Source organism: Syngnathoides biaculeatus, chromosome 9 (assembly GCF_019802595.1).
Source record: "Syngnathoides biaculeatus isolate LvHL_M chromosome 9, ASM1980259v1, whole genome shotgun sequence".
NCBI classification, from domain to species: Eukaryota; Metazoa; Chordata; class Actinopteri; order Syngnathiformes; family Syngnathidae; genus Syngnathoides; species Syngnathoides biaculeatus.
This window is the reverse complement of record NC_084648.1, coordinates 14,905,276-14,922,383: the sequence shown is the minus strand read 5'-3', so window position 1 is coordinate 14,922,383 and position 17,108 is coordinate 14,905,276. Positions and strand designations below refer to the sequence as shown.

General features: G+C 43.4%; 1 protein-coding gene across 6 annotated transcripts in view; it reads right to left on the bottom strand.

The window, feature by feature from the left end:
- The window catches only part of LOC133506703 (uncharacterized), a 35,565-nt gene extending 22,014 nt beyond the window's left edge, over positions 1 to 13,551 (bottom strand). The window contains exons 1-28 of one of the 6 annotated variants that reach the window (XM_061831100.1): positions 13,197 to 13,551; positions 12,695 to 12,713; positions 12,572 to 12,599; positions 12,296 to 12,418; positions 9,951 to 10,147; positions 9,764 to 9,867; positions 8,842 to 8,954; positions 8,033 to 8,266; positions 7,791 to 7,865; positions 7,472 to 7,707; positions 7,243 to 7,318; positions 7,018 to 7,161; positions 5,851 to 6,053; positions 5,627 to 5,736; positions 5,303 to 5,415; positions 5,034 to 5,210; positions 4,915 to 4,946; positions 4,730 to 4,827; positions 4,572 to 4,594; positions 4,453 to 4,474; positions 3,526 to 3,553; positions 3,367 to 3,445; positions 3,093 to 3,239; positions 2,796 to 3,007; positions 1,556 to 1,656; positions 1,335 to 1,453; positions 1,073 to 1,249; positions 957 to 997 (exon numbers count right to left, since the gene is read on the bottom strand). In XM_061831100.1, coding sequence (XP_061687084.1) covers positions 957 to 997; positions 1,073 to 1,249; positions 1,335 to 1,453; positions 1,556 to 1,656; positions 2,796 to 3,007; positions 3,093 to 3,239; positions 3,367 to 3,445; positions 3,526 to 3,553; positions 4,453 to 4,474; positions 4,572 to 4,594; positions 4,730 to 4,827; positions 4,915 to 4,946; positions 5,034 to 5,210; positions 5,303 to 5,415; positions 5,627 to 5,736; positions 5,851 to 6,053; positions 7,018 to 7,161; positions 7,243 to 7,318; positions 7,472 to 7,707; positions 7,791 to 7,865; positions 8,033 to 8,266; positions 8,842 to 8,954; positions 9,764 to 9,867; positions 9,951 to 10,147; positions 12,296 to 12,418; positions 12,572 to 12,599; positions 12,695 to 12,713; positions 13,197 to 13,233 — 3,068 coding nt within the window. In that variant the 5' untranslated portion in view covers positions 13,234 to 13,551. Of the gene's footprint in view, positions 1 to 956; positions 998 to 1,072; positions 1,250 to 1,334; positions 1,454 to 1,555; positions 1,657 to 2,795; positions 3,008 to 3,092; positions 3,240 to 3,366; positions 3,446 to 3,525; positions 3,554 to 4,452; positions 4,475 to 4,571; positions 4,595 to 4,729; positions 4,828 to 4,914; positions 4,947 to 5,033; positions 5,211 to 5,302; positions 5,416 to 5,626; positions 5,737 to 5,850; positions 6,054 to 7,017; positions 7,162 to 7,242; positions 7,319 to 7,471; positions 7,708 to 7,790; positions 7,866 to 8,032; positions 8,267 to 8,841; positions 8,955 to 9,763; positions 9,868 to 9,950; positions 10,148 to 12,295; positions 12,419 to 12,571; positions 12,600 to 12,694; positions 12,827 to 13,196 lie in introns of all 6 variants that reach the window. The other 5 variants (XM_061831103.1, XM_061831102.1, XM_061831104.1 and 2 more) reach the window with 5 other exon arrangements.
- Between the last annotated feature and the right edge of the window lie 3,557 nt (positions 13,552 to 17,108).

Here is a 17,108-nt window from a genome sequence, read left to right as displayed (position 1 = left end):
GACAAACAAGAGTCCACTTACTTCAATTCAACTTTTCTTTAAAAAGAATATATCGTGAAAATGAACTTTTTAAATGACGTATACGAAGAGACCCAAGAATTGTGGAAAGTAGTTATTTGCCTCTTTCGCTGCAGTCTTAGCACAGATTAACCAACAGTGCTACCACAGTTAGCTTCTGCTAACTAGCACGTCCTCGCACAGCTAGCTTGTTCGGTTGTGGGGTAATTGCGTTACTTGGTGATATACGGGTAAATACTAACTACACAAAAGTGTCATTTGGCAGCTTGAATTAAATGCTGCCCCCACAAGTGAAACTAAAATTGAATCTGTTTGGCCGCTCGCTTTATGTAAATAAATGCAAACGCTATTAATTTGCAGTCTGGTCTGGACTAGTATGTGACGTCACGTGACTAAGAAAGCGTAACTGCGATTGGCTGGGTGTTCGGCTCTGACCTGAAGTAACCCTGCCTGGTGGCACAGACGGTGATTTTTAGACAGTGAATTGTAGCCAGCTGAAATGTTAATATTGAAAAGTTACATTTAGATACAACTATTCAAAAGGTGATCACTCTACATTTCAAATTCAAATCCTGTTTTCTGTGGCACTTCAAATTCAAATCCCGGTGGTACATATTGACTTCCATACCGAAGTCTCCAAAAACACCACGAAAAGTCGTATTTGTTGCAAGTTGCTTTGGAAAGAACAAAAACAAAACACAGGCACTAAAAGTATTAAATATTTAAAAGAAAGATGCTGTGTTAGTAAACAGAGTAGGCAGTCGTCATGGAAATGAAGGTTGGGTCTCATCATATTATTTGCATGATACCCAAATGACACCCACAATATTTCTGTGTTTTGACCCAAAAAAATGTACTTTTATTTTTTAAAACAAGTGTGTGTGCAGGAGGCAGGGGCATAAATTCTCCCTTTAAAGGTACTTCAGGTGTGAACTTACAGTGTTTTGTATGAGGAACAGGAAAGGTTTCCGTTGAATGGCTGATAAAGAAAGAAAAGAAAACTAGTTTAGCGACAAGAATCACTTCTTCCTGCGAACTTTCCACTGCTACTCACTGGCCGAAGGGAAGCGAGCAGGTGTGTGAGGAATGCGGGGATTTTCAAATATTCCTCGGGCGACTCGGTCATTTGATCGAACAGCTCGCCCATGACGTCTGTCCCCGGGGGAACGGGAAACTCAGTGAACAGCAGCTCCGCTCGTTGCCGTGGAGACAGAAGAGGCAGGGCCTCCAGCTAAAGAGAGGCGACGATTACGATGTTGTTTGAAAGAATGGTTGGAGAAACTTTGGTGTGCTTGTTGCCGAAAGTGATGTCTCACCGGGTTGAACTCGGAGTTGAGCAGCAGAATCTCTTTGACGGTCAAAAACTCGGAAAATGGACCCACATTCGCCGTCAGCCACTCTGCGCTGCTGTTGAATCCCGAAAGGCAGCCTGCGCCTGCACACAGATCGCAATAGATTTAATTCACTTAAAATTAGGACAGCTTGGATGTCGAGCGTTGCTATGATGTGAAACGGAGTCAGGGCGTGACGGGCTGACCTGAGGACGGACGAGACAGGAAAGTGAGGAAGAAGTTCCGCAAGATCAAAATCCGCTGCGTCTCCGGGATGTCGTCATAATGTTGCTTGAAGACGTCCAGGCTGACATTGAACACGACAACAAGAAGCAGTTTCAGAGCTTCATGAGTCTCCTCACGTTACATTATGGAAGCCCATCACGTCCTTGCTTCCATTTTTTAACAAGACTATTACGGTGCTATTATTAAATATATTTTCCCCCCGTATGGTTCTATTGAACACAATGAACAAAAAGATTTAGGCTAGGTGAATATTTCAGTGGCTACAGTACGATGTATTCCCAAGAACATAAAAAATATTATTCCGGCACGGTTGAGCAACTGGTTAGAGCGTCTGCCTCACAGTTCTGGGAACCGGGGTTCGAATCCCAACCCCGCCAGTGTGGAGTTTGCATCATCTTCCCGTGCCTGTCTTTTTTTTTTTTTTTTTTAATCTTATCCAGTATTTAAAACTGCATCCCTGCTTACACTAACATCATGACCCCGAAAAGAGAGGAGCTAAATTTAGTTTATGAAAGCACCGTTAGAGTTTTGGAAATAGTGATCTGGTCACTATTATTAATGACTTTTTCTCCAAAACTGACTTAAATTCCCTGTAATAAATGAACAACATGAGCGGAGTAATTTTCTAATCAACATTATATATATAAAAGTCTTAGCATTGTGTAGTATTTTTAGGGGAAAAAACGTCTGTCATTAGCTTTTTTCATTATTAAAATGCGAATTGCATTTTGTGCAAATAATTGGAAACGTTACTATATAGACATATTGCCCAGAAGTACAATTAAGTTAATTTTTAATTTTATTTTTCATAACAGTTCAATGCAACCTCTTAGCATTTTGATTTGGGTGTAAAATTACAAAAGAATATAACAGTAAAGAAGCTTGGGGGTATTTTAGCTTAATTTACATCTTTTGTATGAGAGTTTAATTTTGAAGTGCAAATATTAAATATTTGATCTTGGTAACATTATCTATCAAATGACCACAATATTAAGCTGACTGAGCCATGGAAATATGATTTTAAAGACAGTTTCCTGCTAACGTTGAGCTAAATTGCCTTAGTGTCAAACCTTAGCCACTTACCATTAAGTAAGCATTTTTGGCCATAATTTGTAAGACCAACAATATTATCAGAATGTTTTATTTTGTTAGGTTTCTTTTGCTATTACGTATTTTATCTATAATTTTTCATGTGCTTACATCTGTTGGTAGGATCGACAGCTGAGGTTCCTGTGGCTCAGACAGCGCAGGAAATTGGCGGACGCCGACGGCAGGAAGGCATTCAGGCGCTCCGAGAACCACTCGGCGATAACGCTGGCGTTCTGTAGCTGGGCTTCGCTCAGCAGCGCCACGCGGATCTCGCCGATCACATCCAGAATTTCAGGCGCTGAAGGTCCGATTGCGTTCTCGGGCTGTGCAAAAAAAAAAAAAAAAAAAAAAGTAAGTTGTTTGAATTGTCTGTCCTTCATTTATTTATGACTTTCTTCATTCACTAACCATGCTGGCTAGGATGTCCAAGGCCGGATCCAAGATGTCGGAAAGATTACTCAGCAGGGTTTTCCAACGCACTACAGAATGTTTGCTGTCGCTGGGCAGATTGCACAACAGAAGAGACGCCAGCTGATTGGCCGTGAAGTTCGGCAGCTGGAATGCATATTAATAGGTCAGTACTTTTGACGGCGTTTCGGCTAGCGGAAAAAGACTAGGCTGGTGACCCAACAGTGGAAAACACACAATTCATAATAAAAGAAACTCAAATATAAAATATCACCTGTGTGCATGCGTATTCCTCCAGTGTAAAGTTGCAGGGGACGTCCGGAGATGTACTCAGGGCCAGATGAAGGTCGGAACTGCGTAATTAGCACGTTAGGAAAACAGAAAGGCAAACAGGGTGGCGACTTGTGTTTTTTTTTTTTTGGGTACAACTTACCTCTCACTTCCCTTGCAGATGTCTGTCGCTGTAAAATTGCACACAATGATGATTAGTAACTACATGTTTTGAGGAGTTCCACAGGATAGCACAGATAGATACTAGCTCACCAAGACCTCACTGTGCTAACAAAATACAAAAGAGTGAACCCCGCAATATTCACGCTTTGGCATTTTTGCAAATTTGGAGATTGCTGGATTTGGGGAGGCGGGGTGAAGTAACTAACCCATGTCTATTTTTTTTGTGCTCTGGCGATCTGTTGGGATCAAGGAAAAATGTTTTAGTGAGTTGAGAACGGGAGTACACTGTATTTTATCCATCATTCCATTTTCTTAGCCACTTATCCTCACATGGGTCACGGGAGTGCTGGAGCTTATCCCAGCTTTCAATAGGCAGGAGGCAGGGTACACCCTGAACTGGTTGCCAGCCAATCGCAGGGCACATGGAGACAAACAGCCGCACTCACAAATCACACCTAGGGGCAATTTAGAGTGTCCAATTAATGTTGCGTGTTTTGGGGAGGTTTGAGTGGAAATCGGACTGCCAGGAGAAAACCCACGCAGGCACGGGAAGAACATGTATACTCCACACAGGCGGGTCCGGGTTTGAACCTGGGACCTCAGAACTGTGACGCCGACGCTTTACCAGCTGCACCACCGTGCTTCCACTGTATTTCATATTTAATACAAAGTAATTGTACAGGCTCTAATTGTTGTGTGATATACAGGATGCCAGTTTACCATATTTATGTGGCACAGTGATTGTTCACTCAAAACTCTGCCTAGTAACAAGTGACATCACCAGGAAAAACAATCTGAGCAATTCTGTCAAGGTAGATAATTTTATTTTTAGTTGTCACCCTTTATAATTCACCCTATGTGATGTAGAGCTAGACAAATATGTTACTTTAAAAAAAAAAAACATTACCATTAATCTGGATTATCAAGCACTGTGAAAAAAAAAAAGAGTGGGTTAAAGTAGAACTGAAATAGAATATTATCCAATAGGGTGAATGTAAATTAAAAGTAAGGTAGGCCAAAGGTCACCTTGATGTTGTCAGGGATGCACTCTGGGAGAGAAACAGAAAAAGAAAAAAAAAAAACACACACTCAATTCCAGTTTACAGCCGCAATATGTAAACAACAATATTAATTTGCTCATGGGGTGAATGTAATGTACGGGTCTGTGGGAAAGTCTTCTGTACCTTCCGGCGTGAATTGGATGAGTTGGTCCACTGTCTCCCGAATGAGAAATTCCATATCGGGAGGCACAGACACTATGGCGCTTTGCAACTGCTCAAAACTGAAGAAGCGTAACAAAAATTTAAAAAAAAAGAATAACATAATTTTTCAAAGATTTTTTAAAGAAAGAAAGAAAAAAAAATCTCACATGGGTTTGTAGACTGCGCAGGGAAAGCCGACCTGCAAAATCCCAAATGGTTTAGCTCACTTTCCTGGTTTTGAAATACTGCTGAGCATCAACATAGCACAATCCGTCAGGACAATCACCTCTTCGGCCAGATTGACCAGCTCACGCAAGACCTCCTGAAGCCTCCTCTCTCTGGGGGACTCCAGCAGGAATTCAAACACCTCTCCGACGACGACGTCCTTCTCGGGAGGGGTCGGGAGAGGCAGCAGCATCAGTTGGGCTGCGTGTTTTGGAGACAGCTGGTCCAGGACGTCCAGCTGGGGAGGCAGGGTTAGGGTTAGACCAAAAAATATGTCTTCAGCCTGCGGTCGAGCCGTCGCTTGACTGAGTTTTGATGTGTGTGACTCACTCCTGAGAACTTTGGGTTGAGGTTATAGAAGTCTGTGATGTTAGCGACTTGCGAGAAGGAACCGAAATTCTTCAGCAGCCATTCTTTGCTGTTATTAGCTGAGAAGCATGCATCTGAAACAAAACTTGTTTATTGATATAGGTACACTGTATATTCAATGGAGTCATAAAGGAGATGGCTCAAGTTTATGGTGGACATCGGTTTCGAACTGTATTTTACCCGTTGTAATTTTAATGAGAATATTTTGACGAATTCCCTGTAGCGGCAACTTCTTTATCCAGATCCTCACCAAAGCGTACAGTAGGGTATTTCTTTTTTACTCACCGGACATGTTTTGACGCCACATGAATGAAAAGATGAAGTGCGTGTAGATGTTTCGGTGGTGGATCGCACGGGGATCCAAGTAGCCGACGTGTTTGCTGAGGAGAGCGACTCTGCGCAACGACAAATGATAAATATTATTACTGGAACCACTGAAAAGGGATTCTGCTGTGTATATAAACATGCGACTGTCTGTCATGGAGAGAGGAAATCAGTGGCGAACTCACAGGGTTTGGTAGGCGGGACAGGAGAAGTCGTTGGTGCTCAAGCAGGAGAGCAAGTCGGCGGATATGTTGGGAAGGAGGGGTGACAACTTGATATAGAACCACATGGTGACGGTTTTCGGGTCTTGCGGGTTTTCCTGAGTCAGAGCGGCAGGGTTGGCCTCGCTGAAGATTTCCCGGAAGCCAGACGCCACCTCGGTGAAGTTCTGAAAACGCAAAAGGAAGCAGTCGTGTTGAATTGACGTGCAACCGTTGGGAAAGTTAGTTACAGAAAATACATTGTTGTCTTGAGGTAGGACCTTCATTAGTTCCGTGCCTATGCGTGGAACTCAAAACACTTGGATTTTAAAATCATCGTTCAGCACATGAGATCCTGCCCCAAGTGGAGGAGTTCAAGTATCTTGGGGTCTTGTTCACGAGGGAAGGAAGAATAGAGCGGGAGATCGACAGATGGATTGGTGCAGCATCTCCAGTGATGTGGACTTTCTATCGGTCTGTTGTGGTGAAGAGGGAGCTAAGTCGAAAGGGGAACCTCTCAATTTACCAGTCGATCTACGTTCCTACACTCACTGATGGGCATGAGCTGTGGGTCGTGACCGAAAGAACAAGATCCCGGATACAAGTGGCCAAAATGAGTTTCCTCCAAAGAGCGTCCGGGCTCTCCCTTGGAGATAGGGTGAGAAGCTCGGTCTTCTGGGAGGAACTCAGTGTCGAGCCGCTGCTCCTCCGCATTGAGAGGAGCCAGATGAGGTGGCTGGGGCATCTGATTCGGATGCCTTCCGGATGGGATCCCTGGTGAGATGTTCCGGGCATGTCCCATTGGAAAGAGACCCCGGGGAGGACTCAGGACACGCCGGAGAGACTATGTCTCTTGGGTGGCCTGGGAACACCTTGGGATCCCTCCGGAGGAGCTGGAAGAAGTGGCCGGGGAAAGGGAAGTCTGGGTATCCCTGCTGAAGCTACTTCCCCCATGACCCGACCCGGAGAAGTGGTACAAATCGGATGGATGGATCTTTCAGCAGTGAAATGAATGGAAATGCCATTATCAGTTCCAGCCACCCTCCAAAATACATAGATACAGTCATGGCTTAAAACAGTGGCACCCCAATTCATTTCATTTTTTAAGCCATGATTGACACATTCGAGTTGTAGACTGGCTCGTGAACTCACAGCCGTGGTAAACTCCTGTATCAACAAATTGAGACGTTCCGTCAGCTCCAAAATCAGTCTCAAGACGTCGGCTTCGGACATGGTCAGGTTGGTACGAGCCGCGCAGTGCATGATGCGCGCCACATTTCCCACCGCATCAGTCAACTGCGGGGCGAGAACCAGGAAGGATTTTTGAAAAATGCAAATGATATGTGTACACATACTTATCAATAAATTATGACGTACCCCACAAGGATTCCCGTCAATTCTGACGCTGCAAACATCTTCAGCTGTCTCGTTGTCAGCGTTGTGATCCAAGAAGCTGCAGTACGGAACATATTAACGTTATCATACATACAAAAAGACACTGAAGAGTCTTGTTGCTAATGGTCCTACATTATATCATACATAGAATGGACATAACATAACCAGAATCGAAGGTTTTGACATTTAATGAAGTGTGACTTGGACATACAACAAGTGTTGGAAGGCGAGCATGAGGTGGTCGCTCATCAGGTATTCGTCGTTGTTGGAAAACCTCCGAAGTATGGGTAGGACGACGCGTCGGTACCAGCCCTCCATCGTGTCCAATCCTGCCGCTTCCAGTGCGACGGGTGCCGGATTGGGCCTGTAGTGACTGGCCATCTCCGCCAGAGTCCAGTTGAGCAGGAACTGCATCAGCGTGCTGCTTCTTATTTCTGACCCATTTCTCTGGGGTATGAAATATGAAATATTGGTTGAAGAAAGTTGTATGCATCGAAGATGTACCTTGGTAGTCAATGAATGTTTGTAACCTGTTTGGTGAAGGTGACAAATTCATGAACGAAGCTCCCGATTGGTCTGAAAGCCACCGCGAGGCCTTGAATCACCTGCATTGAAGTCAGTTATTACATGATGGCAATTCAGCATTATTTTGGTCATTTCAGGATCCAGGAAGGAATGTAATTTAAAATTTGGGTTTCACAACTGAAAAGGTTTACGAAACCCCGATCTTACAGCGAGGATGTACGTATCACGAAGTGCTCAGTTCCCTAACCTCTCTGAGAGTGTTGTGAGGAGATGGAGGTAAATACAGGCTGTGGGTCGGTCGGAGGTATCCAGACTCGTTCCAGCTGTGGTTCCCTCCAGAATCGGGGGAGTGTTCTAGTGGGTCATCTGCCATCAAACTGTGGAAGACCAGGGAAAGGGAGTCGTTGGTCAACCCCCCCACTTCGGGCCTCATAAGGAGCTCGGCCTTCTGCGCCGGAGACAGCAGGTGAAGAACTTCCAGCTGCATCGAGAAGAGATGAGAAGGGAATAGAGGTCGGATAGGCAATATGTGGACCACATCGTACATGAATCTAGCCCGCCAAGCATTTACATTGCTACTGTATGAGCCTGGTTACCTCAGTTATATTTATACATTTTTGTATTCATTATTTTCATTAAATTGTAATGTTTTATTTTTTGTAATCCAATCTATATTTAGTGATTTTAATTATTTTTTTAATATGTAAAAAAAAAAAAGAATTTGTATGAGTAAAATTTCTTCTTATTTAGATAAAACATTTTACAGATGGAGGTCACATTTAATAAATTCTTTTTGATATTTGATGAACTCATCAGAAATAGTACAATTCAATCAAGTAGATTTTATTATTACAATAAACTATTCTTACATATACATTTTATAATATATTTTTAAAAACTGTATCTTCGAATGGATTGGGCCATCTGGCGATTAAAAAAAAAATAATAAATGTGTTCCTCCAGCCCATCCTTGGCTTAAAGATGTTTTTCCTTCTGTCAAGCAGCTTTTAAAAAAAAATGTTTTGAATTTTTATTAAATTGCAGAATGGGACTCACGCTGCTGAAAACTATGTTCAGCGCTGGTAAGTCGTATATTCTAGCCATGACGCTGAAGGAGCCGAAATTCTTCAACAGCCATTCTTCACTGCTCTCATTTGGATTCACGCAACCTGAACAGAGACAACAACAACAAAAATATAAAGTATATAATTTACATTTCACACAGATTCACTGAACGTTGTCATCCTTTCCAAATATGTTGTTGTATGCTGTCGCATTACACCAAGAGGATGTTTTGGTTCTTTTGGTGCGATTCCAATGTATTTTATGGTGAGATATTAAAAAAAAAATGATACACACATACATATATATATATATATATATATATATATTTTTTTTTTTTTATTGGCCTTTATGCAAATATTTGGGTCTCTAGAGTGCCTGTCCACCCATCAAGTGTGAAAGTAAATTTAGAAAAATCTTGTGTTCCGTCAACATTTCATAAAATGTGTTTTAAGTGAGACATTTTTTTAATGTTGCTGAATTGTGATGTCACACTTTGCCAAATTTGCATAATAAGTCCCTCATATTCCCTGTTTGAAAATTCGCCATTGCGTAGAAATTGCTGAAGTCTGAGCGCGAGGCTACATGGTAGCACAACCATGTCAAAGTCAGTTGGTAAGCAAAGCTGCACTGATGTGTGCAGATTAGCATTAGCAAAATTAGCTGGTGCAGTCTTTGCACAAGCGCTATTTTTTTATTTTTTTTTTTTTATTATTTGGATGAAAAAGGGTTAACAGTTTTTCTGGAAGGAGTCTTAGAGAGGTTTTCACTAACATGCCGAATTTGTTGCTCGTCTTTTTCAAAAAACAGCCATCCCGTTAAAACAAAGTCACTCCAAATGGTGTCATATTTTCCCAAATCCATTGCGGTGGTCACGCATAAATCCAATCAAAATCATAAAACCCATCAGCATTACCATCGACTCCGTGTCTTGACAGGTAGGGATACATGAAGAATGAGTAGATCCATTTTTGCCTGGCAGGAATCATCTCAGAGAAATGTTGGCTGAGCTCCTTCACCCTGAGAGAAGTGAGCAGAGAGAGCATTCAGAAAACTGCCAACACGGAGACGGGGTCGGGTCTTGGGACAGACGGCGGCTGTACATTGTTTGGTAGGTGGAGCAGCTGAAGTTCTTGGTGCTGAGGCAGGCCAGGACGTGTCTGTTGATTGACTTCAACAGCGGTTTCATCTTGACCTCCATCCACATCTCTACCAGGGCTTCATTGTGGAGAGGCTCCGCGTCTGGGTCCAAAAAGAACGCCCCCTGCAGGCTGATGTGCCTCCCCCTGGCGCTGGACCTCTGTAACATGAAGGGGACATGAGGTTAGTGCAAGACAAACGTACTGACAGAAGTCATCTCCTCTTACTACTTTTCAGTAGAGCAGTAAATTTAGTTCTTTTCAGAGGATAAAGAATATATGACCGTGTTTACAGTGTTGTTATATGCTCTATGTTGATGTGTAGGAGCTACGTTTGTGTTCAGATCTCCGTTACCTACCGCCGCATCAATGCTAATTGTTAGCTCGTGAGCTTGGTTTCTTTCAGTCTGTGTTGGTCTATTGTCACTGAGTCATGCAGAACTTTTTCATGTCCCGTTTCTTTTAGCGTTTTCTTTCTAAACTAATGTAAACTTTTTTGACGACAACACCCTCTTACCAGAGACAGATAAAACAGACTCTTTCAGAACAATTTATGATAGACTCTGGTGCGAACAATAATTATGCAAACCGGATTAAACGCCATCTTCTTGTATAAGAATAAATTGGACGTTGGACACTGAAAAGACTGAAGTCCCAAAACATACTTTCAAGCAGCCGCCCCAAAATACTTTTTATCATTTCATCCCGAGTGCCTGCTTCTGGAGTTACGGGGGTGGGGGGGGGGGGGGGTGATCAATTGGTTAGTAGTCACTATCTGCAGCCGGAGCAACAATTGCCATGAACACCGTTTGCATTCGGCCATCACTGAGCAACAAAGTCCAGTCCACCTGGGAAAATCGCTCACCTGAGAAAACTGACGAAACAAATCTGCCCCTCCCCTTCTCCTTTGAAATATATATTTTTTCCCCCCGTTTACAAACAAGAGCTTCAACTCGTTGTATACCATATTTTCTGGACAATGAGTCTTTTTCTTTTTCATAGTTTGAGCCGGGGTGCGGCTTATTCTCCAGAGCGACTTATATGTGAAATTATTAACAAGTTATTACATCCATCCATCCATTTTCTGAGTCGATTATCGGTTATTTCACACTGACAACCGTAAGAGGGCGTTCTAGGCCCGTGTATCTGATGACTGATGGAGAGCACAGCTTCCGGGCGAATCCGCCATGCAACTTTCCGGGAAGTCATAGGATGGTTCGACAAAGTATGGGCTTCCGTGACAACCAAAACCACCGTGTCGGGATTCAGAAAGGCTGGAATAGGCTAGTTGTGGCTGCAACCGACGATGAGTCGGACGTAAGCGACGTAGAAGAGGAAGCGGCGAGTCGTCTACCTCCGGAGTTGGCGGAGTTGTTAAGACGTGACACCGAGGATGAAGATTTCATTGGATTTTAGTTACCGGGTATTTGGAGTGGCATGGATGGTTTTGGTAAACTTCTTAGTATGTTATTTATGCTATAGTTATCGGAATAACTCTTAATATGTTATGTTAACATACTAGGCACGTTACGTAAGCATACCGTTCAGCCTGTTGTTGCCTCTATTCTATTTTTATTTTAAATTGTTCGTCATTTAAATTTTAAATGAAATGTCTGTTCTTGGTGGTGGATTTTTTTCAAATAAATCCCCCCCCCCCAAAAAAAAAAATGGGACTTATACTACACTGCGACTTATGTTTTTTTTTTTTTTCTTCGCTTTTTATGCATTTTATGGCCGGTGCGTCTTGTAGTCCGGAAAATACTGTAGATAAGACCCGATTGAATCGCATGATGAAGAGTAGATATCCATATCCACTCCTCCTTTTGGATTTGTCTTCCAGGAGGCCTCGATGGTGCAGTTATTTTCAGAAATTTTAATTTAAGAACGGCAACCACTTGGTCGTAATAAATGAGGGAGGCGAATGGAAAATCACATTCAGCACACTTCATACTTGGTCATGCCTTCAGGAGCTTGGAACGCACCTGTGGTATTTCAAGCACTCTATTGTTGAAGAAGTATGTCTATGTATTTTTTTTTTTTTTTCATGCAGCAGGTGAAGTCAATTTTTTTTTTTTTTTGAGTTTTTCTCAGTTTTTGGCCGGTTTAAAGCCAGCAACTATTGTAACGGACCCCGGCCCTGCTTTCCTTATCTTGTTTTTTTTTTTCCTGGCTATAACCGGATTGATGGATTTTCGAGCGTTATATAAATCAGAAACGTAAACTCGTCAGGTGGCAATTTGTATGACAAAGGTCCTCGACTCACGATCATGTAATACCATTGTGGATTGCAATCGCGGGGCCGAGCCTACCATGAAGGTATAAACGTCCATTGCAGCTTCCAGCATCCCTTTCAGATTCCTCATGTGATCCCGGCCAGTATTTGATGCTGGCGAGCCCACGCACTGGAAAAAGCACGACGATGCATCTCGTTCCTTGCGAGAGGGAGGGAGAAAAGAATCTACAAGCAGGTACTCGCGTTGTATTGCATGGAGGTATTTTGAGCCCATCAATTGAGTGAAAGGGAATTTAACAATTCCTTTTGATCATTCATGTTGCGTTTGTGCAATAATCTTTTCTTTACTCACCAGACTGGTCGAGTTGCAGGTTGCCTCTCTGCATGAGTCATGCAAAAACCAACATTCAGTTTCCTAACAGAAAGTGTGAGGTTTGGCGATAAAAGAAACTGCTTCCCTTTTTAGGGATCTTACCCTTGTTCGCTAGATGGCCCTACGGGAGAGGAAAAGGGACACTTTCAATGAGTGATTTTGACTTCTGAATGAAGAATTTAAAATTCAAGCTTATTGGAATGAAGGGCTGCAATCAACAGGAAATCAAAACATCTACAACATACAATAACATAGAAATATAAGGTCGCCGATAGAAGGATAAGAAAATGTATTATGAGACATTTCATTCAGCAGTTTGAAGAGGAAACGTTGAGCGCCGTTTGTTTACATGTTCTCATTGTATAATGTTCCTTTTGTCTAGTAATGGAGGTCAAAGAGAAAAACCAACAATGCATAGTTCCTTTTTTTTTTCCAGTACCTCCTCACCAAACCAGTCTCATGAAAAACATTTTTCCAAAGTAATTGTAGAATATATTGTCTAGGATGTTTTCTGCACTTCGCACAATGCGTCACAAATTTATTAGACTATACATTTGTGTCGGGGGGGGGGTCATCAAGCATCAAAAAGTGCCTTCATACAGACTTTTTCCATTTTCGATGAGCGTTTTGTGTTTCACCATTTTGAGCCGGAAGGAAGAATTTCAAATTGTATTAACTTTTCTGTCCCAGCCAGAAATTCAGGAATCCACAAATAACGAGAACGGTGCGGTCTTACGAAGGCAACGAGCGCAGGACGGAGACATGGAGGACTCAAGTGGAGGGAGGAGCTCAGAATCTCCAAAAACAGTAAACTAAACTGAGTCCAATAATCAAAGTAAGAACAAAAACCTTAAATAAACCTAAAACTGGGGGCGGGGGGGAGACAACACAGGAGCTAGCATGACTTGACATCGACAACCAATGGACTGACAGAAGTTGAGCTAATCCAGGAAGTTAAATTGAGCAAATCCAGGAAGTTAAATACACAGATTGATGAGACAACGAGGAACACCTGGAGAAGGCTGGAGGGAGCTGATTGGTCAGCACAAAGGAGGCGGGTCAACGCTAACAGGTGGACACAGCTAACAAAATGAGCAAACATGAAACAAAAGCAACACAAAACAAAACATAGACCATGACAAAATCCGCCGCGAAATCAACCGATAATAAAAACCATCCGTTTTCTTAGCCGCTTATCCTCACGAGGGTCGCGGGGAGTGCCGGAGCCTATCCCAGCTGTCAACGGGCAGGAGGCGGGCTAGAGCCAATCGCAGGGCACATAGAGACAAACAAAATCACACCTAGGGGCAATTTAGAGTGTCCAATTATTGTTGCATGTTTTTGGGATGTGGGAGGAAACCGGAGTGCCCGGAGGAAACCCACGCAGGCAAGTCCGGGATTGAACCCGGGACCTCAGAACTATGTGGCCAACGCTTCCCAGCTAACCACCGTGCCACCATAATAAAATGCTTTACTGTTTTTTTTCAAAATTCATGGAACGCAGCAAAACGTTTTATCCACCCACTGGTGAATCAGTTTTGGTACTCGTTTCTCCCCAACACTGTTTATAAATCATCAATGGGTTCTTGTACTTGATTCTGATTATTACTGGAAACCAATTAAGGGAGGGCAAAAACTGGTGATATGGAATTTCGGGCTGGTTGTTATTAAAAATGTAGCTGCGCCATTTTGGAAGAAGGTCTTGAGAGACAGGGAAAAGCAAACGATCACAGTGACGCCGATCCTCTCTCACCAAAGCAACCCCACAAGAGGTACAGCGGCAGGAAAACGGAGCCCGATCTCATGACGCCGCAGGTCTCATCAGGATGACGGCGGTTTTGTGGCGCGAGTGGCTGGGGAGGGAAGCAGAGACATCGTGTGAAATACTCAACGCCATCGGCGACAAAACGCGAGGCCGATCGACGACAAGGTCAACGACGTAGCCGCGATGAAATTCGAGGATGATAACGGGACAATTTTACGCTTCATAGGAATCATGCCCAGATGTGCCCTAAGGAACGTGAAATTGTGGTTTTTTTTTTTGTTTTTTTTTTGAGGGAGTACAAAATGCTGCAACGCGAGGAGCTGATAGACATCAGGGAGCGGCCATCAGTTAGCTGTCAGTGTCGCGTGTGACCTTCACCGTTGCGGTACAAAATGTCTGACATATTGTCTGTCTGCAACGCTAAGAAGAATGCTGAAATTCAACACTCTTACCCTCCGAACGACAAACACAAAGCGCTTTATTTTTAAGAAAAGAAGACAACAATAGGCGCAGGGACAACGCCCCGTTGTCGAGGCTTCTCCAGCATCGAAATGTGTTTAGCTGTTTTCTGGGGCAAAATGCGAGCGTACTGATTTTCAAACAAAATTACAGTAATTGTTTTTAGTATTTCAATGAGAAATCAATTAAATTTCCCCACCGAAATCAACGGAAAGGCCGTGAATCCATTACAGCACCACCAAAAAACAAACCGAAAAGTTTTTAACAACAAAAACGGTGGTCAGAAATATTGGTCTTTATAATAACGGTGTAATACCATTAATAAATGTCATGTAAAATAATGAATCGTGGATCGTGACTTAATCTTCTTCTTCTTCTTCTTTTCCTTTCGGCTTGTCCCGTTAGGGGTCGCCACAGCGTGTCATCTTTTGCCATCTTAGCCTATCTCCTGCATCTTCCTCTCTAACCCCAACTGCCCTCATGTCTTCCCTCACCACATCCATAAACCTTCTCTTTGGTCTTCCTCTCTCTCGCCCTTTTGCCTGGGAGCTCCATCCTCAGCATCCTTCTACCAATATACTCACTCTCTCTCTCGCCTCTGAACATGTCCAAACCATCGAAGTCTGCTCTCTCGAATCTTGTCTCCAAAACATCCAGCTTTGGCTGTCCCTCTAATGAGTTCATTTCTAATCCTATCTGACCGAGAACCTCAAAATCTTCATTTCTGCCACCTCCAGTTCTGCTTCCTGTCGTCTCTTCAGCGCCACCGTCTCTAATCCGTACATCATGGCCTCGGCCTCACCACTGTTTTGTGAACTTTGCCCTTCATCCTAGCAGACACTCTTCTGTCACATAACACACCAGACACCTTTCGCCAGCTGTTCCAACCTGCTTGGACCCGTTTCTTCACTTCCTGACCACACTCACCATTGCTCTGTATTGTTGACCCCAAGTACAGTATTTGAAGTCGTCCACCCTCGCTATCTCTCTCCCTGTAGCCTCCTCTTCCCCCTCCACTTTTCTCATTCACGCACATATATTCTGTTTTACTTCGGCTAATCTTCATTCCTCTCCTTTCCAGTGCATGTCTCCATCTTTCCAATTGTTCCTCTGCATGCTCCCTGCTTTCACTGCATATGACAACATCATCTGCGAACATCATGGTCCAAGGGGATTCCAGTCTAACCTCATCTGTCAGCCTATCCATTACCACTGCAAACAGGAAGGGGCTCAGAGCTGATCCCTGATGCAGTCCCACCTCCACCTTAAATTCCTCTGTCACACCTAAGGCGCACCTCACCATTGTTCTGCTGCCATCATACATGTCCTGTACTATTTTAACATACTTCTCTGCCCACCAGACTTACGCATGCAGTACCACAGTTCCTCTCTTGGTACTCTGTCATAGGCTTTCTCTAGATCCACAAAGACACAATGTAGCTCCTTCTGACCTTCTCTGTACTTTTCCACGAGCATCCTCAAGGTGAATAATGCATCTGTGGTACTCTTTCTAGCCATGAAGCCATACTGGTGCTCGCAGATACTCACTTCTGTCCTGAGTCTCGCCTCCACTACTCTTTCCCATAACTTCATTGTGTGGCTCATCAACTTTATTCCTCTATAGTTCCCACAGCTCTGAACATCCCCTTTGTTCTTAAAAAGGGGAACTAGTACACTTTTCCTCCATTCTTCAGGCATCTTTTCGCCCGCTAGTATTCTGTTGAATAAGTTGGTCAAAAACTCCACAGCCATCTCTCCAAATTGCTTCCATACCTCTACCGGTATGTCATCAGGACCAACTGCCTTTCCAGTTTTCATCCTTTGTAGTGCCTTTCTGACTTCCCCCTTAGTAATCATTTCCACTTCCTGGTCCTTCACTCTTGCCTCTTCAACTCTTCCTTCTCTCTCATTTTCTTCATTCATCAACTTCTCAAAGTATTCTTTCCATCTATTTAGTACACTACCGGCACCAGTCAACACATTTCCATCTCTATCCTTAATCACCCTGACCTGCTGCACATCCTTCCCATCTCTATCCCTCTGTCTGGCCAACCTGTAGAGATCCTTTTCTCCTTCTTTCGTGTCCAACCTGGTGTACATGTCTTCATATGCCTCTTGTTTAGCCTTTGCCACCTCTACCTTTGCCCTACGTCGCATCTCGATGTACTCCTTTCGCCTCTCCTCTGTCCTCTCAGTATCCCACTTCTTCTTCGCTAATCTCTTTCCTTGTATGACTCCCTGTATTTTGGGGTTCCACCACCAAGTCTCCTTCTTCCCTTTCCTACCAGATGA